This window comes from Amblyomma maculatum, chromosome 5 (assembly GCF_055883805.1).
Source record: "Amblyomma maculatum isolate TAMU_Amacu chromosome 5, ASM5588380v1, whole genome shotgun sequence".
Lineage (NCBI taxonomy): Eukaryota > Metazoa > Arthropoda > Arachnida > Ixodida > Ixodidae > Amblyomma > Amblyomma maculatum.
Window position 1 is genome coordinate 53,833,894 of NC_139348.1, and position 26,626 is coordinate 53,860,519.

The window sequence follows — 26,626 nt, forward strand, 5'->3', positions numbered from 1 at the left end:
CTGCACTTCGGTCGAAGCGACACAGAGACGGGCACATGTGCTGTATGATTTGAGTGCGCGTAGTTATCCGGTCTAAATTACTGCGTAACCATCTACTAAGCACCGATTAATCTACGTTTTAACTTCGACTTGCCTGCCTTTACTTATTGCGCAGTTCGGTACCCGAATTCTGAGTTTGCGTCGCTATAAAAGTGTTGTCTCACGTGACCTCTACTAATCTAACTGGTCGAAACGCAGGAACCGGATGTTGCCACTACGGAAGCGGAAGAGGGGGCAACATCGTGTTCCGGCGTTTCAAGAAGTCTGTTGACTCGAGGTCAAGGAGGGACTCCTGCCTGGGCTGTCGAGCAGGGCGGAAGTGCGTCGCATAGGCTCCTGCCTCGAAGCCAACCTTTGGTGGAACGCTTCGGTTCTTGGACCTGCCACCTATTGGAACATCTCCGAGTTACCACCCGGCACCCGTATATGCCAATGCTTGGCATGTCGACGCCTAGCTTCCGTATTTTTCGGACGTTTTACCCAGACAACGTGAAGGAGGGAGCTAGGCCTAACGCGTAGGCCTTGCTCGACCCCGTGCCGACGGGCTTCGTGAGCAAGCCCGAGACTTTGCTGACCTTGAAGATGCATTACCCCGTCGAAGAGAAGACGTAACGCCAGCGGAGCTAAAAAACGGAGATTGGAGGACCGTCCTCCGTCTTCAAGACTGCACCAGACGCTTGAAACAAAGCACTAACAGCCACGTCGACGAAGCTAGGCTTCGTCGACGTGGCTGTTCGAACTCCGACTCTACAGCCAAATAGAAGCGTCGACCATCCGCAACTAAAATTGGTACCGTCCCCGACACTACCAATGGACGACTACAAAATTGTGTGCCGACCGAGAAATTGGGACTTGAGATGCGTCGCCCCACGTGGCCTCGAGCGTTCCATATGGGAGGGAGCGAAAGTGGTGCATTGGCAGCACAAGGCGTGGACACAACACGTGTAAACAACGTAAACAATACGTTCACCGTGAGCACACCGAACTGCCAAAGAGCATCAGCTTTCGCCGGCATGAAAGTCCTCAAGCTTGAAGGGCTTGACAAGCAAGTGCCGTCATACGTCGTGGTGCCGGACGACTCGATTAGGTGAGTAATCTACCGAGCGTACGATGGATCCTCGCCTGATGAAGTCCGAGAAGGTTTCATTAGGAGAAACAAGGACGTCAGCATCGTCGACGCAAGACGACTAGGCCAGTCAAGAACCCTCCAGATTACTTTCAAAGGAAACAAGATTCTAAGACAAGTATACTACTGGAACACAGTATTTTGCGTGTTCCCATACCGAGAGCAAGTGGCAACTTGCTACAGCTGTCGCAAGATCGGGCACAGGGCTGACGTCTGATACCAACCAAATGCACACTTATGCCGCCGCGGCGGTAATGACAACCGGTCCCTCCACAAGGGGAACCTTTAACATGGATTCCTGACTGCGCAGCATGCCATGGGGCGCATCATAATGGAAGCCTCAACTGCAAATATCGTCTTGTTATCCGGAAACAAGCAAACAAATAAAACGACAACGTGGGGCGACGCCACGCGGAACATCAACCAAGAGACAGAAAGAGGTCCTCGAGCCGGACGAGACGCGACAGCAAGCCCCGAGACCGATCCAGCACCTTCCCGCCGCCACCGAACAAGGAAGGGGGCAGGTGCAACAGCAAAGAAAGAAGCTCGAGGCGCAAAAAAAGCGGAGACAAGCTCGATAAAAAGGTGAGCTCGGCGGATACGTCCTCCTACACAAAAAATATTCAAGAGAAGAAACTACGAAAACACATACAGGCATGCGATACAGGCAGCCCCACCAGTGGTGCCTCCGGTAGGGGTGGTAGCGATAGAAACGGACGCTAGAGCCCCGATGTCACGAAATCGGCGCCCATTTTCATCAAGCCGGCACAGCGCGAGGCCCGCGCGGCGTCGCGTGGAAGGCATGGAGAGCAAAGCCCCCTTCCCCGCGCGGGAGAGCGCGTAGCTTTGTACGCGTTGCCGTCACCCTCTTTCCCATTGCCCGGGGAGGACGGTGGTTCATCGGCCTGGAATGTGCCAGGCCTTTCGAGAAGGTTCTATGGGACCTGGCCAATGACGACGCGCGGCTCGACTGGAGGAGAAGAGGGAGCTATAACCAGCGAAGTTATGTGTGTGTGCGCGCTAGCTTTGACGCGTGCTAACAAACAGACGCGGCGCGCCCTATTTAAAGAGACCGCGCCGCTTGATGAGTCAGTCAGCGAGTCAGTCAGTTCGTCAAGTGTTTTGTGACGTGCTCGCCTGTGCGTCGGCTGGACTCCCGGGGATCACCCGCTGCTGGCAAGCCCACGGACTTTCAAGGGAGCGGCGCTCGTCTCGTATGGCGGCCACATCGTGACTCTTGAGGCGTCGGACTGCAACAGTGCCCGGTGAACAATTTGGTGTTGGTTTATGTAACTCTCTCGTGTTTGATCTATTGTAAAGCCTCTGAGTTATTGAATCATACTGTAGTTGCATGCTTAGCGTTTGTATTCTGTGAACCTCTCGTCTGTTGTATTTCAAGTGATCTTGTGTATTCCTTTGTATCGTCTCTTGCTGTGCATAAATGGTGTTTTGTTTGTTACTTCTGACTCCGATCCTTTCTCTGGTTTGAACCGGCGACCGCTGGGCACCAAACGACCACCCCCTTCTGTCACTACAAGGTAGTTGAATTCCGGCTGAGCTTGCCACGCAGGTCGAGGGCATCTCCTTTGCGACCGGAACAGCTACCCCCACTCACTCTAAGGGTGTCTGGGAGTGTGCGCACCGTTAAGGGCGCATCGTTAATAATACCCCCTCTAATTATTAACGGGTGACAATTAATCTGGCGTCCGCGACAGGACGTTTGGTGCACTCAAGCGCAGAGGACGGAGAACGAGTTGGAAGAGTTTACGAAGAGGTCGTAAACGGCGTAACAGCAGAGCGATAGCGAGAGGTACCGCGCTGAAGCGGTTGTGAGGGTCCATTGAGAGTGCTATATGTTAGCATTAGGCAGTTCAGATTGAAGATGAATCTCAAGGGGATTATTGCGTTGGGCCTAGAGAAAGGTCTAAAAGGAGCTGAACTGCGAGAATGGGTGGACCGAAAAGAAAGAGAGGTTCTAGAACAAGCTAAGAAGGAAAGAGAAGAGGCTGAGAAAGAAAGAGAGAGAGAATGGCAGAGGAAACAAGCAGAGGCAAAGAGACAAGCAGAAGAAAGAGAAAAAGAATGGCTCAGGAAGAGAGCCGAAAGAGAAAAAGAATGGCTGAGGAAGCAGGCAGAAAAAGAAAAGAAATTCTTTAAAGAGAGAGAGATCCTTCTCAAAAAGCTGGCTGAAGTTCGGCGTTTGAAAGGTATTACCGAGCCTCCGGAGGTTACCTTTCCTTATATTAGAAAGTACATTGAACCAAGCGATACATGGACAGCCACAGGTACTGTAGAAACTGGCTCCAGCAGCCAGAATGAGGTTGTGGATCAGCGTGTTCTTGCAACAGAAACGTCAGATGACCTAACTGGAGCTCAGAATTCTCAGAAAAATGAGATTGTGCCCTCCGAGACGACAGGTTGCAGAGAAGCTGCAGCGGCAGATGTCGAGCCAGAATGCTCATTCATGTACTCTACGCCTGAAGATGAAGAAGGGCAGGATTGTAGCTCCTTATTAAATGGCACCATGGCTGAGTACATGAGTGACCGAGATGAGGAGCTTTCAAATAGCAGTGAGCACGAAAGCTTGAATGAAGGTGGCAGTGCAGATCCTAACCTTGAGGATTCAGAAATGGAAGAAAGTGAAGGCTGCACGGCAATGAAGGAATTCATGGAAACATTTAAGAAAGAAGAATTAATTAAAAGTGAGGAGAATGAGTCTCTAGTTGAAAATGAGTCCTGCTTCAAGAAAATACGACTGAAGGTCGTAAAGAGAAGAAAGAAAATGAAAAGGATTAAGGGAGAACAAAGTTCTCAAAGGGACGGTCCTTTCAGACAGCAATGTTCTGATTATGCGGGTAAAACCGGATCAAACGTTTCTCGGCCAAAGGTGCGAATAAAAGTGAAAATGAAAAGAAACAACTTCAAACCTGCCGAGTCAGGTGAATTGGAGCCGGAAAAGTCAAGAAAGAAAAGGAGGAACTTACCGAAGGACTTGAAGCGCAAGGAGAACAGCTCAAACAGAGAAGGAACTGGGCGGCCGGCACGGAATAATATTAGGCCTGAAGGCAACATTTCTCTCCGCGAGCGTCCTGTTGGGGGCCTCAGATACAAGGGCCAAACTACTTCTGATCGGCAAACAGACAATATAAGGAAGCTCAAAGCGCGAATGAGGAAGAACAGCAGGACACGCGTCAGAAAGAAGTACCAGTGCTTCGTAAGAAAGAGAACTGGCGCGCTAGGTAGTTTGAGAGGAGCTCACCTGTTCGAAGGAAGAGCCACAAGCCGTTTGTGGAAATATAGGCGAAAGCATGCCGTGGGTTTGTGCGCTCCACATTTGAATAGGCTTCCAAAGCACCGTCGAGCGGCGCTGCTGCTCCTGACAGGGAGCGCCATCTCTGACAGGAAAATAGAAACTGGGGATAAACGCGGCAGCACCACCTAGGCACCGCGTGCAAGTTTTCTCCTTTCGCTCGCTCGCTTCCGCGCGCGTGCAGACGTCTCGCGCTGCTTTTGTCGCGCGGACAGAAAAGCACGCACTGGACGCCGCCGGCTCAGCTAGCTGCCTTCACGGCGTGCGCCGTGCGCTTTCTCTCGCACGAGCACGCGCCTTGACGCGCCCCCGCAGGCGCACCGCGACATGCCACCTGCATTCCGGTTTTATTGGGCAACCTGACGCGTATTTTCATGAAGGATACTTAATTATAGGTGGGAAAAGTTTTATTCACGTCTGCACTGTAGAGAAGACAACAGACGGGGATGAGTAAATATTGATTGTGAATGCGTCCTACATTAGCAAAAACGTAGGAAGTGCATCTCGAGGTAAGTGCGCTATGTAATTTATATTGTCGTATATAATATGTTTAAAAACTGCCTAAAGTATCATCAGTACTGTGAAATAAAGTGGCCCGCTCGTTGACCATCGTTTTGGCCTGTAGCATGCGATCTATATACGGATTTCTTTTTTTATTATTACGACGTTACCAAAAGAAATCTTGCAGTAGAAGAATAAGTATGTAGTCCGAAGAAGGTGTTTCTTCAAAGACAAGAACGCTAGCAATCTCATAAGCACATGCGTGCTCCGCGCGCTGCACGCGACATAACCGGCTCGCTGGCTCGAAAGGCAGGTGAAATTTAAGCTTGTACTACATAGTGTTTTATTTCGGTTCTTATTAAATGGTTGCGCTTCATTTATAATGTTTTGTTTGCACACACGAACCCTGTGACGCGAATGGGGTGCTCCGTGCGAGTAGTGTCAGTCGAGCCATAGCTAAGGATCACTTTTGTACTGCACTTCCGACATAGCTTCGTTATTAATAATAATAATAATATAATTGGTTCACTTATTGGCCAATTTGCGAAAATCTGTAAAAGCGTCTCAGCAAGGCATGTTTTCCAACGCCATCCCCACCCCCGAAAAAAAAAGGCCTCGTTCCTAGATATTTTCTTGGTCGATCTAAAAATGAAAAGGCAACTGTGGACACTTAGAGCACATTCACACATTAGTCTCGATCGCGGACGTCGCATCAGTTGATTTGGTTGCTTTCAGAGCACCCACAAAGCAGGGAGAGAGCACATAAAATCGCCGAAACTAGACACGCGGGGAGCGAAGAGCAGGATAATCTTCCACCCTCTTCACTTTTTATGCATGGTGTTAAACCACTGTACTTTTTTGATGCCTCTCCAAGCCGTCTTTGTCAACTGTCAACATTTCTGAGTTTACAAAGAAAGGGGAAATTGGCTCTTTTCGTTTCCACAAAGAACGCGAGACTTCCAGAACGCTGTCATGCGGTTGGAAAACAGGTCTCGCGGACACGCTTCCAAAGAAAACTGCGAAGTTTCACACGTGAGCCTCATCTTTTGGTGCTTCGCCTACTATTGTGGCTTCCCATGACACAATGCTACTTAGTACATCCGTTTCACATCAGCGGAAGCGTTTTTGTATCGCCAAATAACCACCAGGCGCAACGCGATCGTCGCGCGTGCAAAGGAAGCTAGCGGGGCGTCTGCTCCGGCGAAGCCCCATCGTTTCACATTTCGCCACCACGCCAGGAATGCGGCGCTGCCGTCGCGCGGCGAAACTTGAGCTTGGGCTCCCTATAGCTGTGTTTCTGTGTTGTTGATTCTTATGTGTATCTGACGACAGCGTGTTGCTATGTTTGTGAATTTCATGGCATTGATGTGTAAATTTTGTAATGGGGTTATTGCAGTTTGTGAAATTTGCGCAATGTGCGTGATGTGGACATTTGCCCCGTATATTTGTGAGCGCATGCATGTGCGCGCGATGTTCGTGGTTGTTGTGGATATTGTGGGACAATATTCTTTAAGGGAGGGGCAGTGTCACGAAATCGGCGCCCATTTTCATCAAGCCGGCACAGCGCGAGGCCCGCGCGGCGTCGCGTGGAAGGCATGGAGAGCAAAGCCCCCTTCCCCGCGCGGGAGAGCGCGTAGCTTTGTACGCGTTGCCGTCACCCTCTTTCCCATTGCCCGGGGAGGACGGTGGTTCATCGGCCTGGAATGTGCCAGGCCTTTCGAGAAGGTTCTATGGGACCTGGCCAATGACGACGCGCGGCTCGACTGGCGGAGAAGAGGGAGCTATAACCAGCGAAGTTATGTGTGTGTGCGCGCTAGCTTTGACGCGTGCTAACAAACAGACGCGGCGCGCCCTATTTAAAGAGACCGCGCCGCTTGATGAGTCAGTCAGCGAGTCAGTCAGTTCGTCAAGTGTTTTGTGACGTGCTCGCCTGTGCGTCGGCTGGACTCCCGGGGATCACCCGCTGCTGGCAAGCCCACGGACTTTCAAGGGAGCGGCGCTCGTCTCGTATGGCGGCCACATCGTGACTCTTGAGGCGTCGGACTGCAACAGTGCCCGGTGAACAATTTGGTGTTGGTTTATGTAACTCTCTCGTGTTTGATCTATTGTAAAGCCTCTGAGTTATTGAATCATACTGTAGCTGCATGCTTAGCGTTTGTATTCTGTGAACCTCTCGTCTGTTGTATTTCAAGTGATCTTGTGTATTCCTTTGTATCGTCTCTTGCTGTGCATAAATGGTGTTTTGTTTGTTACTTCTGACTCCGATCCTTTCTCTGGTTTGAACCGGTGACCGCTGGGCACCAAACGACCACCCCCTTCTGTCACTACAAGGTAGTTGAATTCCGGCTGAGCTTGCCACGCAGGTCGAGGGCATCTCCTTTGCGACCGGAACAGCTACCCCCACTCACTCTAAGGGTGTCTGGGAGTGTGCGCACCGTTAAGGGCGCATCGTTAATAATACCCCCTCTAATTATTAACGGGTGACACCTGATCAAAAGGCCATCTTCCCCGAGTGGAGAGGAGAACACTAAAGGTGTAGCAGAAGCCTTAGAAACTGATATGCAATAGCTCACGAGAGCCTCGAACAAACTCAGGACCGATCTAAAGGCACTCACAGAAAGGATGGACATCATGGAGGTTAAAGTAGACACCCTCTCGGCTGGGGTAGACACACTCACGAATAGGATAGATGCCTTAACCAACGAATTCAGGATGTTCCAAAATCAGGTAACCATGTCGTTCCAACAAATGATGGAATAACTAAGCGCAATGGAGGCGCGCCTTCCTACGTTGCCTGTTTAGTATCCAATACACACAATTGCTACGCATCATCATGACCCCCAGACAGCAAAAAAAATTGACAGTGAAACTGCAGAGGCTTCCGCCGTAGGCGGGGGAGCTTGCAGCTCTACATAGAAAACCTACAGCGTCCACCAGACGTTATTGCTCTACAAGAAACTAGTGGTGCCATAAAACTTTCGTGCTACAAGGCGTTCCTAACATCAGGATACGACGCCTGTACGTCACGGTTAAAAAGGCTGAGCTGCCTTCACACGCCTTTTTACCAGCCTGACATCTGTGGAGGTGCTGGGAGGATTCTTCATGTGCCGGACGCCCCTATCATGTCGTGACTGCAGCCAAGGACGCACTCCCAGGGTAGAAACGCCGGTTCACCAGGGCAGCCGGCGACTACGTGGCCTATCTCCCAAATTCGGTCCGCTTCCTGATCTACGATCCACAAGTACACAGACTATCACTCTGAGCAAACAAGAGATTCCTGTCAATGTCCTACTTCACCAGCGAGACCCACCTCACTTTCATGGTCTTCCCCATGAAGACGCCGAGGACTGGCTGGAGCAGTTCGACCGGGTGGCCACCTTTAATGCCTTCGACGCGAAAGCAAAGATGCGCCATGTTTACTTTGCCCTGGAGCACTCGGCGAGGACCTGGTACGTCAATCACGAATCTCGTCTGCTAACGTGGGATGCGTTCAAAGCAGAATTTCTTCAGGCATCTATTAGCACATTCCGTAAAGAAAAGGCCGATCTTCTACTTCAGAGTCGGATCCAGCATCGGAAAAAAAGCGTGTTGGTGTACGCGGAGGAGATGAAGCTCTTGTTCCGTCGCGCATATCCGAACACGTCGGAAAAACGGAAATTGCTATTATTAATGAGAGGTGTCAAAGAATAGCTCTTCGCCGGCCTCGTTCGCAGTCCGCCAGTGACCGTAGATGCTTTTGTTATGGACGCTACTTCCATCGAGAGAGCGCTTGAAACGCGGGCACGGCAGTACGAGCGCACGACCGTGTCGTGTCCAGATGTGCTGAGAGGTCCACCGTGTCATCAGGAGACTCACTGAGGGAGACCATTCGATCCATTTTCCGTGAATAGCTGGCGAACCTCTGGCCTACGCCGGCGCAGCCGCAAGTTGCATCGGTCACCGATGTTGTTCGCGAAGAAGTGCAACAAGCTTTGGATGCCGCGCCGCTTCTTGCATGCCCTCCACAACCACGTACAATGAGTTACGCCGCCGTCGCAAGCCATTTTCTGCCGCCTTCAAAACCACGTTACGAAGCGCCTGCGCCGGCTGCTCTCCAAATGCCACTACCACCATCCCAGCCGACTTTCCTCCAGCGACCTAGGCGCCGTCAAACCGAAATCTGGCGAACCGCGTACTACAAGCCGTTGTGCTACCATGGTGGCGAAGCTGGGCATATCTGGCGTCGCTGCCCGTACAAAGAGATGGGTCTTCGCGGGTTCCCCTTCGGTGACCACTGTCCGTAGCTGGGAGAGCGCCCACGAGAGATTGCCGACTACCTTTCTTACCCGGAATCAGTCCAGCGCCGCCGATCACCTTCGTCCCTCCGCTACGATTCCTCCGAGACGCGGGACCAGTCTAGAAATTCCCGTAGGGGAAATAGATGCAGCAGCCTCTGGAGGTGCGGCTGCTCGATAACAAAAAGTACAAGACCCTCCAACGACGCAAACCATTTAGCCGACGCCGGACAGCCCAGAGCCGACCATGATTACCAAGCCGCCCAAGTTAACGACAAGCCAACAACCCGACCAACTGCGTAGCCCCACTGCTTCTCTATGACACCGCACTTCTTCGACGCACCAAAGCTGAGACAGGACACCTCGACATTACCGCAGCGAGACGCCACCGCCAGCCGATTTAGACCTTTCAGTTGAGGGCATCGCCGCAACCGCTTTGGTGGATACTGGGGCGGAATATTCCATACTCAGTGGATCATTCGCCGCGGCACTCAAGAAGGTTACGACAGCTTGGGACGGCCCACAGATACATACCGCTGGAGGACATTTGATTTCTTTATGTTTTTTGTCACTCACATCCTTGTTTACCTTGATTTGTAGTGCCGACTTTGACTTGTCTTTTCTGTACTTGCTCACTCCTGCTTGGACTGCCAAGGGGAAGTTGCAGTATCAAATAAATAAATAAAAATAAACATGCACAGCGCGAGTCACAGTTCAAGGGCGAACCTTCCCGGCAACGTTTGTTGTGCTAGCGGATTGCTCCAGAGACGTTATACTCGGTGTGGACTTCCTGACTTCCTGTAATAATACATCAGACTAAAATGAAACATAAGGAACTGTAATTTGCATCAAAAACATGAAGTGGTAAGCTGTGCTGGCCATTTCATTCGAATTTCATAACTACGCAAATCGGTTGTATTTTTTGTTATTTTTCATTTATTGACACAAAAGCGATTGCCCGATTTCCCACTTCACAGCTACCTTCCAACATAACATACTCTCTAGTTAAACCTAGTGAGTATAGCTAAAATAATTCACATCCTCACATCCTCATTCACAGCCGCAGGACATCTTCCATAGGCGGTGGCGGGGTGGGTCACTAAATCGTTAGTATTTTGGGGGGCGGAGGTTTAGCGTCCCAAATTCAGTCGGGATATGACAGGCGCCGTAGTGTATAAAATTTTAACCACTTGGTTTTTTTACCATGCACCGACACGAAGCAGCACAAACGCAACTTGCTTTTCGCCGCCATCGAAAAGTGGGCGCCCCGTCTATTATCACAATTGGGGTTGATTTCATAACCGCACAATTTTTAAAGAGCCCTAATATGTATTCTCCCTTTGTATTGGCTAAAACCTTTAAGAATGCATTTAACACCAAATTACCGGTAGACTAGAAGATAAGGTGGTTTCCGTCGGAAACACTGATAATAAACAATATAAACTATTTCCACAAGTGTTATCAAAATGGCATGAATAAATTTAGAAAATGTGCTCTGTTCATACACTGTCACCGTCAGTTTTCATGAATTGAGCTCTATTTTTGATCCTCTATGCAGGCTTATAGGAACAGTTTTCACGCCAAACACAACTCTTACTTTCATGCAAAGGCAAAAAAATTTGAAATGTTTACTCTATCAACTACTGCTTTTTCATCATTTCGAAAACTGTTTTATAAAGTCTCCAATTGTATTTTTACAAATACTGCCAATATTATAATCGGGAGCTTAAATTGTATAATGAGTGGAGATTTTATTTACCAGCCAGTAAGTTGTCTGGCGTGATTTCCTCCCTTCACATTTTTTTTTTTAGATTTATCGAAGGTGGCGTGCAGGAGGCCCTTTACTTTACTAACGTTTAGGACACTGTCGTGCGGGCTGGGCTTTACACTGTACGGTGTGATTTATATGCCTTATATTTCTCTATGTAAAATGTCCCGAGGAACATATGAATAAGACGCAGAAGATACCACGCGGCAATTCACAGCGCCATGGCACATATAGCTCCTTAGCTTGACGCCATGCTATCACAGAGAGCGCTAATTTGCGCTGTGTAAACGCTTTTGCAGTAGATTGAATGCACGCGCGCACAAAGCGATTAGAAGCGTTAGGGCCAAAAAACAATGGATAAGGTTGTTGACACAACGGTATCGGGAACACAGAATCAGTGAATAGCAGGGCGATCTACCTTCCGCAGAAAACATGCTGGTAATCTAAATTAAAAGGCCCACTCTCCGCACTTGACCGCACTTTCCTTAAGGAATCCACATGTAGTACTTTAACAAGTCTGCCCAGTCAGTGCGAATAGATAAGACAAATGAGCTTTGAGAAGTGAGTGAGTGAATGACCACAACTCTCGCTACAGCCTCAAGTAATTTACCCCTAAATAGTAATGTAGAGAATAACAGCATTGGATCCATTGCCGGTCAACAGTTAAAGAGGCGATGAGAGGGTCGTTTGATGTATTGCCGTTTTATACTTCTATGAATATATAGGTCTGTGATTCTACTCGCGAAGTTTTAGTGCCTAGCGCGCAGCTCATATTACAAAACATGCGACAGAAATCGGAATCCGGAAGCTGCTCCCACCGAGAGCGACTGCCATTTCATAATGCTCGTGTGACGTCACAGAGGATAGGCGGCGGACCGTCGTCTGCAATGCAGGCTGGAATATCAAAGGACACATCTGTATTTTCTTGACCGGTTGACACAGTGGTTGTCCCTCATGCAGAAGTGCTTGATGAAGATGTTACCGCACGAAAGCAACGTGTACTAATGCATGTTTGGGCTGCATGGTTATAGGTTCCTTAGGTTATTGACGCGCTGATCTGTCGCATATTACAAAGGCGATGACGCCAGCACGGCCAACGGCCGCCTATCGTCGTATTGTGAAGTTCTGCGACCCCGCGGCGTCGATAAAACTGATCAGCGAACGATCGTCCGGTCTGTTTTTGTCGTATCGGAGGCATAGCGGGAACTTGACACCCGAAGAGTGCACGGCCTGAACAGCTGCGCGTCTCTGTAGCTTAATTAACCGTGTTAGAAAAAGAAAAACGAGAACCTACACTATATATGTTCCCCATTGTCATCAGCAATGACCTTGGCCAGAAATATTAGTCGGCGCTGGAATGCAAGCCCGTTCAGCGACTAGTAGGCCTAGCGCGAGTAAGCGGGGCTCGGATGTAGAGTTTCGGCGGTTACGGAGCTTGCATTAGCAAGCTTTAGCGGTTGCATGTGGCTATCAAGTGTAGCTCTGGCAGTAGCGACCCCAAGTCGACAATTGCTTACATCTCAAAGCGAGTGCACATTTACCGGGAAGTGTCGATATGTGACCCTGTCTAGGGAGCGCAGCAGGAAGTTGTCGGCGCCGCTTATGTAAAGCGCATAAAGCGCAGTTGTGGTTTGTGAACAATAAAGGTGGAACCGTTCCGAACGGAAATGGATAGTTTTGGAATTACTAGCTCAGCTTGTACTTTATTCCGTGCGAACGAGCAGCATACATCAGTCATTGCAAAAGCTATGTAAACAAACACGATGAGGGCGCAGTCGTAATCCGTGAATCAGCGCGTTCCTGCGGACGTTTAGAGTTCACACACTAAATACTAAATGGTGTATGCTTACGTTGAAGCAATCGCGAGTCAACTGCTGGAGAAGCACTAGAAAATCGCAAGGTTAGGCTCGGGATGCGGTTGCAATCTCGCACGCTGCTGCGGGGGAGGCGGGATGGAGACGGCGGCGACTGGGAGGCTTTCGTTCGGTGCGGGCACGCAGTGAAGCGCAGTCGAAGTGTTTAGGGTTTCGCCATGACGGGACTGAGGTGGCGGCGGCACATTTTTTCGTGCGCAGGCCGCGACCAGACTGAACATTGTTTTGCAAGAATGCTTTGCCAGCCGAAAATAAATGTCTGACTAACACGCGCATGTAGCAGCAAGTCAGCATGTAACAGTAAGACAAGAGGTATCGCTTCGTTCAAAGGTTTTGTCTGCTCCTCTAGTGTCGCAAGGTATGCTCTCGCGTCAAAGTATACATGTCTGAGATTTACTCTTAAGTTTTGTACCAAAATAGAGACGGCAATAGCTCAGCAATCAGGAGTACAAAGCTCACCCCTCCCGTCCGCGGCACATGTACACGGCGAAAGGAAACGTAGGACAAGTGGCGTTTTATATGCTCGAGTGCTTGCTGCTAAAACCAGCTAACTGTTCTAACGGAAGAATAATATGCTTCTGATTGTATGCCTAAATTATACAGCATAAACCCGTCGATTTCTGCCTCCTCGGCAATCTCTACAAGAAGCCCAAAACAGGTCTAAGGATCACTAAGGTCGCATAATAGAGTGAAGGCTTCTCAAAGAGAAGAGAAGATGTGAATGAAATATTTTTGCTGAAGAAAAAACCTTAGTGACCACCATTCCCAGCGTGCATGAAACACTGCAGCCGACACTGCGAATAGCAGACGAAATGGGGATCTCGTTGTGACTTCTACGGCCGATGGTTGCCAGACCAGAAAGCTGATCTCAATAATATAATGAAAATTAATTTTATAATATCCACTGCATTGAGTGAGCTCAAATTTCGAGGATTGAAATGCAATAATCAGTTATGCTCAAATGCTGATTGTCATAGCCCGTTTACACTTTATTGCTATTTTGTAATAAATAATTTATCTTTAGGCGACCGCATAAGTGTTATCGATGTTTTGCCCAAGTTGAAATAATTTCATTCTCATTATTTAAGTCCTACGCACCGCAAATAAATTATGCAAATGAAACTTAAGCTAAAAATGTATTTCATGATAAGCATCATCCCATATCATTTGGGATCTTGTTTGGAACTGCATTCAAAATGTAATCAACAGTAAAAATTCCACTAAGATGTGTTCAGATACTGCACCTTTTATTTTTATAAAGCAATGTACAATCTCAAACAGTGAATATAATTGAACCTATAATCAGTGAAGTGCAGCTGTACTCGGCATGAAGTGTTGAATCTTCAACGACGCTCTAAGAGAACGTTCCTTTTATTCCCCGATAATTTATAAGGATAATTTCCCACAGGTATTTACAGTTAAGGGGAAATATACTCATAATTAGGTATTAACAGTTATATGATTTGGGGCTGTGGCATAACGTTAGGTTTTACCCAAAATTATACAGCTGAGACAAATATATGAAAACCTTCAATAAGCCGTGTAATCCCTATGCTACAAGAGCTATCCAACAATATATGGCAAGCTGTAGCAGAAAGTTCAATTCATACTAAAAGTGAACAAATTAGAGCAATAATGTAGGACCTATAACTACTAAGTGCCGTTATAGTCAACAACCTTATATAACACCTAACACAATAAACACCATTCTCCCAGGTGGCATTCCGCGTCTGTGAGATCAGTGGCCGATCATCGTTTTAGGTTGGCAGCCGACCTGCAGAATGCTCAGTCGAATGACATCATATGGTTGGCCAAGTACCAAGTTTGGCGGAGGTCGGCCATCATCCAACGGCCGAGCTCGCACACCTGACTGAACGCCGACCAATTCGACCAAGGTTGCTCTGTCAGCAGGCTGCAAAAGGTTGGACAAGTATTAGGTTGGTCAGCAGCCGGCCAGCGCCTACGACCTCATCATCTGTCCGTACTGCAGCCAATTACATCCATAAGGCAGCTCAGTAAGCTTTAAGCACTACACTCCGACGAACTCCATGCCAGCTCTGAAAGACACCTGATTAAACTGAAAGGCAGAATTTGTAAATATTATCATTCTCTGTTAGCCAGGTACATTTACTATCATGCAGGCACGAATTAAAAAAGCATATTTTGTTCCTTAGACAAACCTGCGCGAAGAGGAATATTCAGTTTTTTCTACCAACAAGATTTAATAGGCTTCTAGAATTTTGCTAACGTTTGTCTCATGGATCCAAACCTTCTTTTATAGGAGAGTGACAAGGGGCCGGCTGAAAGGCTCACAAATGTGGTAATTACATTTCTATTTGTATATGACGGCTATGGTGCGTGAGCGGTTCCTTCGTGGCTTCGAGAGCATTATTCGGGTTATTTTGGACGTGAGCGTGATTGGTCCGAGGGCGGTGGAAGCCATCGCCGCGACAGTGCGATATTGTTGAATGAAGCCGTGGCGATAAGATCAGTGGATGGGTTCCTAGCATATGCTGCTCGAGAACGCTCTGAAAGGATACCCGCTGAATAAAAACGTTTAGCTCCTATGGTTGAGAGCTCTTAACGAGGTCCTGAAAAATGATTCCATCGCCACATTTAGTGTTTCAATGACACGAATACTAGACCATGAACAAAAAACACGTGTGTAGCGGGCAGAGACGACTTGAGCGACAAAGAAAACTTGAAACGAGTGCATCAAAGCTCACGAGGGGAGGCACCGCAATTTTGTGTTGAGTAAGCGCTTGCTGTAACTAAAGTCAATCAGACAGATGGAGAAACGGCCTGGAAAAGTGGCCTCTAAAAGAGAGGAGGAGAGAAGAAGACGATGATTAGCTGAGCGGCTGTCAGAGACCGGTCTCTATTTTTGGCGTTTTTTCTTTTTGAAGTTTTATAGTATTAAGTGTTGTTTGTGGTTTGTGTCCTTAACATGCGACGATCTGGAGGTCCCTGGCAACCGGCGGAAGTACGTCAAGCGACCTTCTTGGTGCTCTCCGCCGCATGCACGTTGACACGAAACATTACCACCAGCCGCACTCTATGCTGCACAGATGGCAGCAGGGCCATCGGCTAGTCGAGCGGCTTCTGTAGTGGTTGCAACAGATCAGGGCCCTGCAATAAAGAGATCACGCGAAGAACAAGCCAGCTATGCGCCTTTGGGTGGCCATGCAGAGGACATTGCCAAGGTATTCTTCACGGTTGCGTCCTACAAGAAAAAGAGAGCTGCTTGTGTTCCGGTTGTTTTCAGGCTCACAGAGGTAGGAGGCAATCTATGGAAAGCCAACCGTAACATCGTGGCTTCGGCAGTTGCAGCATCGGCTAAAGTAAAAGTTCTTAGCCATCGTCTTAAAATAACAAAGATGGGAGCTTAAAGGTTACAGTATCGACATTGCCTGCTGCCAACTGTTTGCTCACAGTAGCTAAGCTGGCTGGAGGGGCTGTAGAGACCCAAATACCGTTTTCGTACACAGCTACGTGCGGGAAAATTCAAGACGTACCTGTAATCTACTGAAATGAAGATCTGCAGGAGTATATAAGTGACCGAGGTGTATTCTCAGTGAGAGGTACGCCGTTGAACCTTTATATTAGATTTCTCAAAAGCTCCACCACTGCCTTAAAAAGTCACGCTTGGGTTCTCTAGTTAACCTGTACCTAAGTATGTCGGAGCAGCGACACAATGCTACAAATGCCAGAGGCATGGCCGCATATGGAGACACTGTACCGGCCCCATGCGACGCAAAGTGTGTGCTGGCCCCCATTCGTACAAACAGTGCACCTCTAGAGCGCAACCTAAAAGCGCAAACTGCGACGGCCCACACCCTGCTTCATACGGAGGGAGTGCTAAAAAGAAAGCTGCTACACTTGCACGCTCATTGGAGGAAGCTCATGAGAAACCGCCCAAGCGTCATGATCCACCACGTTATCCTCACGTGGCGTTTACAAATACGTTAGATCTAACCCAAAATCAGTCACTACAACGTGAAAAATCACATTACGGAAAAACGCGTGATGACACATACGTGACTGCAAACAAAATGAAGCGTGGGAAGTCCGTTGGCTTTTTTCATTTAACCGAAGAAGCAGCGACACTCCGTACAAGACCCGACAAACAACCTTTCTAACTCTCAGACTAAGGCAACGCAATGTAACAAGAAGATCAGCGAAATGCACCAAAGCGGAAGCACCGAACAAGAACTCACGTGCCTAATGATTCCGATGCTGTTTGTCGCCAGCAAAGCACTTGTTTGCGCTAACCCTTCGTCACGAGGACCCCCAGCAGTAGAAGCTGTTCAAGCAATAGAGCCATTGCTGTCGGTCTCTTACGCTCCGCAGGGGCGTGATATCACACATCTGTAATCATGGCTTCGGCAGGAAGAGCTTGACCACAGCTGACCATCCACAACATATTTCGCACATGCGCCATTTTCCAGTGTAACGCTCGTGGTTTACGCTCGAAACTGATTTCCGGCAGCTTGTACGAGAGCACCACTTCCTTTATTCTCTGAATCGCGTGTGAAAGAAGTTTTCAGAACACGGGGATACTATTCGCATAATTCACAACAACCAGATGACGTTAGCAGAGAACTGATAGGCTTTCGCAAAGATATCCCGGCTTCCTTAGTTGAAGTTCCGCATCACAATGACAAAGAATATGTGTGTGCCGTAAGAGTAATTAGGGGACAAGAATACACTCTTCTTATTGGAATATATACCGAGCCTATGAGGCTTTGAGGTTTAAAAATTTGGTAATAAGGAAGCCCCCTCGACAAATTATTTGCGGAGACTTCAACGCTCACAAAGAAATTTGAGGAAGCTCACACACATGTGCACGAGGTTCCAAGCTTGCAGAACTTCCTCAAAACATTCAATTGAACCCCTAAATGACGGCAGCATAACATATCTCCGAGGCGTAATTCCGTCTCCTCAACGATAGGGTCCCGCTACTTCTTTCTCCTCACTGGTTACTTCTGAGCGGGTCAATTGTTACTGAGAAGCGTCTCTCTGAACGCATCCTAAAGGCAACATATACTCAATGAAGGCAGGAGTTGTTTAGCTGAAGGTAATTCAGTATTGTTGTCGTTGTCATATCGTCACTTCCTGAGGTGACGGCTTGATTTTCGGCTACTGAGAACTAAACACATAACATAACACACCCCGAGTGAGGTCTTACCAGCGTAATTTAACGTTGCAGTTTAAATGAAAAATGAAAAACAAAATTGCACTTAACAGGATTCGAACAGACGTTTTATTCGCACGGATATTTTATGCAGGTAAGTAGTGTCAATCCATTGCGCCGCTGAAGCAAAGAGTGCGGCAGGCTTTAAATACACTCTTATTCATTTTTTAAAATGTTAGCGCTATCTGTCGCCAGGTGGCGCTGCTCAGAAGACCGTACCCTAAAGTGGAAAATGCAGATCAGGAAGGAAGCTTTCTTTGATAACTCAAGGGACAGTGCCCTACTTTTGAAGCTAGATCAGGGTGCCTTAGAACACGCAGCTACAAAAAGAATTTTAACAATGAAGATGACGCATGTGCTGTATGTGGTAACTCCAGTGGAACAATAGACCATGTTATACTAAAATGTAATGGTATCCATACGGAAGTTGATGCAGGCGCAGTCACTGTTCCTGAAGCTCTGGAGTTTAGAGATGCCAGTGGCCGGGTGAATAATCCGGCGGTGGAAACTAGCAAAACACGACTGGAAGATTGGGGGTTTAAAAGCAAAGAAGTGAGATAATGTTTGTAATGTAGAAACAAAAATTTAATAAATGGAATGATGGTTTAGTTTACCAATCTAAATCAATAATTAAGATATAGGAGAAAAATGAGCATGATAGCTATTGCTACCATCCCGTTTCAAAGGGGACGCTTCTATATCCCATCCATTCATCCATCCATACCATTGAGATAACGGAATCGCACATCTCCGAGGCCTGACGACTGCCAGCAGCATCGACGTGACCTTTGTGACAAGTTCAGCTGCCCACAACTTTAGCTGGCGCACCGATCTGGAAACACGTGGAAGTGACCGTTACCCAATCCTCATATCAGCTGTCAGTGCACAGATGGCGCCAAAGCAATTTCTTATAAAATCTACAGACGGGGATACATACAAAGACGCTGCAAGCAAAGGTATTACTGCCGCAACTCGAAATGAGGAGTCAATATCGAAAGCACGCAAATCACAGCTAAAACCGATAGGTTAACTTCAAATTACGAGACAAAGCTAAGGCTGCGTGCTATTCGCAGGCGAGCTGAAAGGAAACCTTTGCGCACAGTAAACATTGAAGACATTCGTGCCTGCCGACGCACACATCACATTCGACGCTACCTGGATAAGTTTAGTCGGCAAAGATGGCGTGACGTTTGTTCTGCGCTGGATGTGCGCCAATCAGTAGCCAAAATTTGGTGGATAGTTCGTGGTATGCGCATGCCCCTCCAACAGCTTCACCATTTCAGAGCACTGTCCCTGCATGAACAAAAATCTATTTAAGAAGTCTCAGAAGAATACGGCAGACTACTGTCTTCGGGGTCAGGGACTTCCGCAAATTCCACAGATGGTCTGCCGGGCATCCCCCATGCGGCAGTGCCAGCGATGCACCTACCTTTCACTATTAACAGTTATTCACAGCTATCGCGGAATTAAACAAAGAATTCCCGACTTCCACTCCTCGATTACTATAATTGTTCCTGGCAGTCGGGTGAGGTCCCCACGGAATAGAAGAAGTTGACGAAATTTGTGCCCGTTTTGAAACCCTCTAAACAGCCATCAAGTTATGCATCCTTCCGACCCATCGCCCTACTGTGCTGCGTAGGTACGCTTGTGGAGCGAATTATCTCCAAACGCGTCACCTGGTTGGTTCTTCGAAAGCCGAAATGAATATTCTTAAGAAATGAACGGACTTCGCCAGAATAGGTCTGCGACTGATAATGTAATTACGCTTGTCTCCTCACTTGAAGAGCACCTTCACGATGGGTACATTACGACAGGCCGTTTGCCCTGACTTCAAGACTGATTTTGACTGTGGATTTCATCATAAAATTCTCGTGCAATGAATTGATTGCTTTACGCGCCGCTGAGAAGCACCGTGCGAGCATGAAGTTATCTCTTTGGCAATTGAGTTTGCTTGTTCAAATCTTTCATGGCCTTTGACGCTGTCGCCTTGAAATATGTGTTAGCATTCAGGAGTATAACTACTGTGCCTTGGTTCGCAGTAGGTCTAAAAAGCTCTGGCGTCAGAGGTCAAGACTACCTCATACACTAGTAATTGTTTTAGTGGTTGGAAGAAGCTACGAAGTTTTACTCGGAACTCGATATTTTTAGAAAGCAGGTAACTGAGAGAGTTGGCTAATATTCATCGTTAAAAGGTTAAGCAGCATTAAAGAGCGACAGAAAAGGGCACACAACACTGACAAATGGTGGCGTTATATGTTTTAGTTGCGAATGAGAACTATGTCCTATCCTGCGTGGTTCCATGACAGCGCATCGCGTTTCTCACGACGAGCCAATAAACTAGTTCCTACACGCTAGCAGTTTGTGCACCTAAGGTAATATAATAATGAAAAATTATCAACACTTACTGTAGACAGGAACAACAGCTAGAGATGTGCTTGGAGTCCACGCTTTAGTTCATTCACTCGCGGTATTACTTTCCGTGGAAATTGTGCTAAGCCTATATCAGGCTGAAATATAAAATAAACAAAAAGAGTCTACAGCTTCTGCTTTGGTTTAGTTACGCAAATCATATTTTCGAGTATATTCTTACTCGTGTGATCGAAGAGGCGTGCCAGCTGGAATTTTACATGCAACGAAATGAGTACTTCACCCCTGATCTTTAAAGCGCCAATACTGTGTTGCTTTGTGAAGAATTGTGACAAGTGAGTGGTAGTAAATAATATAAAATTAAAGTAACACAACTTTCCAGGCAAACCTAACAATAAACAGATGTTACCATGCGAATAAAACACATTTTAGGCATTTACATAATTATAAATTTGGAGAAAAAGTTCCAAACCTTTTCGGAATGCTATTGTTCTAAACATCCTTCACAGACACATGCTGCAGGAATATGCTGGCAAAATTAAACAGGAAGTTATTGAACACGAAACCAACTCTTGCCTCTGAGGTCGTGTAGATGGAAGTGTCGGCTAAAGTGTCTACAGAGAACGTGGACGGTGTGAGTCCGCGCGAACTGTCAATCGTCATATTGCCAGTGTTAGAGATAGTGATGCAGTAATATGGCCGCGAACTATTGAAATCTTTATTTGTTCTTATTCGACAGCCGCTGGCATGCGGCCTTATCATTGTGATCCTGTCGGGATGTATCTGGAAGATACCAGCCGCTCTCGTGTGTTTCTATAATGCTCCAGATCATGTTAGTACCGCTTGAGGCTTTCTCTAGATCTTTCCTCGCCGCCTTTAAATTCAGTGCTGACAACTGTAACGGGCATTCTTAGATCAACAATCGACGCGCACGTTTGCTGCTAACGCCGCCACCGACTTGCTTAGTTCGTTCGCGGGCGCAAGTCAGCCCAAATAAAGAATTTGTTCCAGTGAATTTCAAGCCTCCCTATTTGTCGCCAACGGCATTGTGACCATTACGTGATAATAATAATGAATTGACACAACGCTTACTCGCACGCACGCACTAACCTTCAAGATACTCGCCACTGTGGTCTTTAACCCTAATACTTTTGATTTCAACGTCATATTAGCTTAAAACCAGTGATACATCTATGGGCATAAAACTAGCGCCAATTTACACCAGGATAGTATTGAACAAAGTTGAATCAGACCTTCTCTCCTCATTCCAACCAAACCAGTTTTCTACAGAAGCGTTTTAGATGGCATATTGGTAATTTGGAGAGAAACGAATGGCAAGCTCATTAAGTTTATCACCTCATTCAATATTATACACCGAAACATCTATTCACACAGAATTACTGGACTGAAAATATTAATTGTCGAGATATCTTAATTTGGGTTGAATGAGGAACATTAATGACTACCGTTTATAAAAAATTTATTGACAGACAACAATATCTTCATTTCAACAGTTGCTACCCGCGTCACTGTAAAACTTCAATCACCTCCTCACTGGCCATCAGACTGAAACAATTTGCTTAAGATAGTGGGATTACCACGAGACGCTAATCGCACAGTAGTAAATTTAAGGAAAGTGCGCTACCCCTCCTCTATCATCAATGACACAACTAAAAGGGCGGAACTAACTAATCCTAATTTCGTTCATGAGAACGCCCAGCCCCCATCACATCGCTCTAATCGGATATTAACCTTCATAAACAAAACAACCCCCCGAATAGTAACGAAATCCAAAAATCTGTTCAACATCATTCAACAAGGTGGGCGTCCCTCCATAATTTTCTAGGCCGTTCCTCAGGTAACATACAGACACCAAAACAATTAGAAAGCCACGTTGTCTACATAATAGTCAATAATCCGACAACTGTGGGCTGCGCACTATGATGAAAAACCTGATGTCCGATCTGCTAATATGCGAACCTCAGCAGTCACGAGAAGCACTCATTCCTATTTCAAACATTTTATCCTGGAAGATTTGTATTGCGATTCGAGCATCATGGTTTACATGCTTGGTGCGGCGATTATTTAATACAATACATAAGAGAAACAGCCAATTCATTTCGAACTACATATAATAGCCACCGCTCATATGTTAAATCCCTTCCCAACCTCCGCCTTTCAAAACGACTACGAGAGAAGGGCCATGTATTTGAACTTAGGGTAAAAATATTACAGAATGGCTTCAAAAACACTCGTGAGTGCGAGCAATGAGAATAACACCATGTTTAAATCAAAAGACCATAAAAAAAGACACACCCAAGCCACGGCATTCTAGCTTGCCTTCCGAAACCGAATACCTATGACAGTTCCGACTCTAATGCACAAAGACCCACTGACAGTATCCTCTAAGTTCAAACCAGATTTTGTATGCCACGTTCCGGCAATTATCTCCCCCCCCCCCCCCTCATTTTAATTCATCCTCCTGGCTTCCAAACCATAAAAAGTTATGCCCCTCCATTTTTTCCTTCTTTTATCTTGTCTTTTTAACCACTTCTCCCTTCTGGCTACCCTGGTATCTTTGGTTCCTTACACATAACAACACATTAGGGTTTATTTTCTGCCGTAATTGTCGTTGGGTCAATTTTCTGTCCCCCTGCCCTCCAGGAGCGGTTTTAAGGGACAGCATCCCGCATTCTTAGACTGAGGCAGCGGCGTGGAAGCCACGCTGCTGATCATTTAGGCTCAACGCGACACGGTTGCCAAACAGGAATAAACTAGTAGCAGGAAAAGAAAGGTGACTCTAGCATATTACACTTGTCCGCAGTCGGTATATTCTATACAGATCCGTGTATCTTTCCTCTTTATTATGTCTACTTTTCGCACTTCTCAGTTTTCTATTTAACCGTTTTTATTTTTTTGCTAGCCTAACCCCTTCAAAGGCAAAGCAGCAGAAAAGGGCGAAACACTAATGAAAAAGGTGGCTCCTCCGCTGGAAACTTCGAGTCAAATAAAGTGTTGCCTTAACGAATAATACACCTCATCAGTCAAGTGCGTCTCTCTTCCTCTCCGCTTGCGAGGGTCTCGGTTCTGGCAGTCTGGAGGACGCAAAGGTAGGGTAACAGCCCAGTAGCACAGCTGCCGCCCTTCCTAATGATCACGTGCTACGTGACGCTCGCGGTATAACAAGATGTTTCACATCCGCCGCTAGGGACGAGGGCGGCGCTTGTGAACGCTCACAGGTTTAGGCTAGTCGACATAAATACCCAAGCAAGCGGAAGGTTGGACGGATGTCAGTGTAGCTAAGTTGCATACACGGGTAGGTCTTTTTTAATTGTTCCTTGTAGAATGTCCCGGAAGAACAAGGCTTCCCAACAGTCTAAGAAAACGTGTTCGATAGTCTCCGGTTTGCGTCATATCAAACAGTGATTTTCCCAAAGCAGAAAAACCTTTCTTTTCTAAACATGTCTTAACGTCTAGTGTATTGCTATAGAACTTGAAAAAGAAAGTTTTTGTTCAAACTGGTACAGCCATATGTTTTACTCGTTTAAGGACTAAGTTCCATTGACCTGCACAGTACAACGATCTGTACAATGGGATCGGGAGAACGACATGGCACGAGTCCTTGTACAGGTTCTTTCGCGTAACAGTTGATAAATATTCAAACGAAAAACGGGCTTGCAATACGCGACATGACTTGTACACTTCTTTAAGGATTCCGAATATCCTGCCTTGCATGCTCGTCGAACTTACAACAAAATTAGGTAGCACTCTGTTCAATCTAACCTGACACACAGTTAGAAAAAATGAGTCCTTTGTATCACGACAGAACATAAAACGGTTAACCACTTGGCGAACATACAAATGAGCCAAACCAACTCCGCCAGAGCGGACGTGCTGAAACAAGCTGGTTCGGTGGGTACGCTGCCAAGTACTTCCCCACAAAAACATGGGGAACACACGATGAAATCTCTCCACACTCACACGAGAACGATGCAGTACTTGTAACACGTATGATATCTTGGTAACAAGAAATGAACTACAAATCGTAGCAGGTGTAAACATAGACCAACCAAATCCTTTTAGTCTGTAGGCCTTCTCACGTACTCCTAAAATCTGCGTGGATGCATTCAGAATTCGATTTTTACCAATTCAAAATGAATCCCGCCGGGATGGCGCAGTGGTTACGGCGCGCGACAATTGTTCCCAAGGACGCGGGATCAACACCCGGCCTCGGCGGCCGCTTTTCAGTGCTGGCAAAAAACAAGGCGTCCGTGTGCTATGCGATGTCAGTGCACGTTAAAGAACCCCAGGTGGTCGAAATTTCCGGAGTCCTCCACTACGGCATCTCTCATAGCCTGTGTCTCTTTGGGACGTTAAACCCCACAAACCAAACCAAACCAAACCAATTGAAGATGATGATGGGCTACCGCTGGACATGATCATGCTATTGGGCCTGCACAGTATCTGGTGATCCAGAAAGGCTTTTAGGCATGCAGACGTTGATGCGAGGAAAATACGGCAGTACATTCGCGAAGCCATTGCGAATGTTATTGAAGTTCCCAAGTCACAAGACGAAGTGCTGAGGGGCTTCCGAGAACGGAAGTGTTGCTGCAGATGACTGATTTGTAATGGATCACGCAACCCAAATTGCGTGGTTTTAACACATGTTGTGTATTTGTCGCGTAATATTCTGTGTGTGTGTGTGCGTGTGTGTGTCGAGTAATGTTCTTTATGTGTAAAAATTTGATAATAAATTGGGCAATAAAGAAACAAAAGTCGATGTAGCTCAGTTGGAAGAGTACTGGACGCGACGTTCGGAGATCGTATATTCGACTCTCACCGTCAGACCATCAGCATGTTGTTTTTCCCTCTGCTTAGCATTTATTGTTCGTTATCGCAATAATCACCATAAGACGAATTTGTTCAATGCCAACAGTATAAACATAAAAATAGTAGAAAGAAACCCAGTGTTAGCCTTGCACTCTTATACTGTTCGCTCCTTTATATATATTGTTGCGAAGAAGACGATCGGCAGTGGCGCGAGAGGAGCCCTGGCGCTATGCCAGAAATTAAATCATCGTTCATCCTGTCGCCATGTTGTGCCGTCACTTTGCTTGTCACCACGTAACATTTTGGTGGAGGTGCGGGGTACGTCATCCCCACTCTAACCTTGGAGCATCGACGCCATCTGTAAGCCGGGACCATCGGCTGAGAGCCCTGTTACACCGCCGAGCAGCTTCGCCCCAGCCCCTCCTGCCCAGACCCGACCAACTACAACCGCCCAGCCCCCAGCCCGGATCTGAAGACAAGGAGAACAGACAGACCAGCCAGACCCGAGACAAAGAACCCCAAAGGAACCGGACATGTACACGCAACCCACGCCCAGACGCTCGTGGTGACCTCGAGTTGTCAGTCCCATGGACTCTGGTGAGGGATGGTTGAACAGCTCCAGGGGAGGCGGATCACCCAAGCATCATCATGGTCATCGTCATCGTGGAGGCAATCACATCATTCTTTTCTATCTTTTCTAGAACATCCTTACCGTCACGTGATCATCAACTTCAAGTGAACCGATCAGGACGATCGCTCTGCGGCCCCGGGTGGTGTTGCGAAGAAGATTGGCAGTGGCGCGAGAGGAGGCCTCGCGCTTGTCTAGACATTAATTATCGTTCATCCTGTCGCCATGTTGTGCCGCCTCTTTGCTTGTCACCACGTAAGAAATAATATTGAGAAATACAGGGTTCCTGCCGAAATGTCGACTGCAAATAAAACTTTTCAGTGTGAAGCTTTTTTTACTTATGGTTATATATCTATATATGTAACGCTTCGCCGATGGGCCAGTGATTCGTTCCGCGAACGGACAACTATAAGTTTGTGTCGTGCGGGAAAACCTATTATTTGGTCTTTGTTTACCCCTTTTCCAGGTTTTCCGTCCCAAACAGTCGAGCACCAGGCCGGGGGAATCCAGTACCATTGTAAACCGGGGTACCCTGCCACACCAGGTATATATATATATATTATATATATATATATATATATATATATATATATTATATATATATATATATATATATATATATATTGTAAAGGTGAAAATTTATATTAAAATATTTAGTTTCTGCGTGCTGTCATTAGTGGTATCGTCATCGGTGTTTGTTCGCGCTTAACCTAGC

At 47.0% G+C, this 26,626-nt stretch overlaps 1 protein-coding gene across 1 annotated transcript in view; it reads left to right on the forward strand.

Moving 5' to 3' along the window:
* Positions 1-1,052: 1,052 nt before the first annotated feature.
* LOC146188313 (uncharacterized) overlaps positions 1,053-26,626 on the forward strand; it is a 98,440-nt gene continuing 72,866 nt past the window's right edge. Inside the window, exons 1-2 of the mRNA XM_084605026.1 lie at positions 1,053-1,126; positions 8,045-8,425. Coding sequence (XP_084461152.1) covers positions 1,053-1,126; positions 8,045-8,425 — 455 coding nt within the window. The remainder of the gene's footprint in view (positions 1,127-8,044; positions 8,426-26,626) is intronic.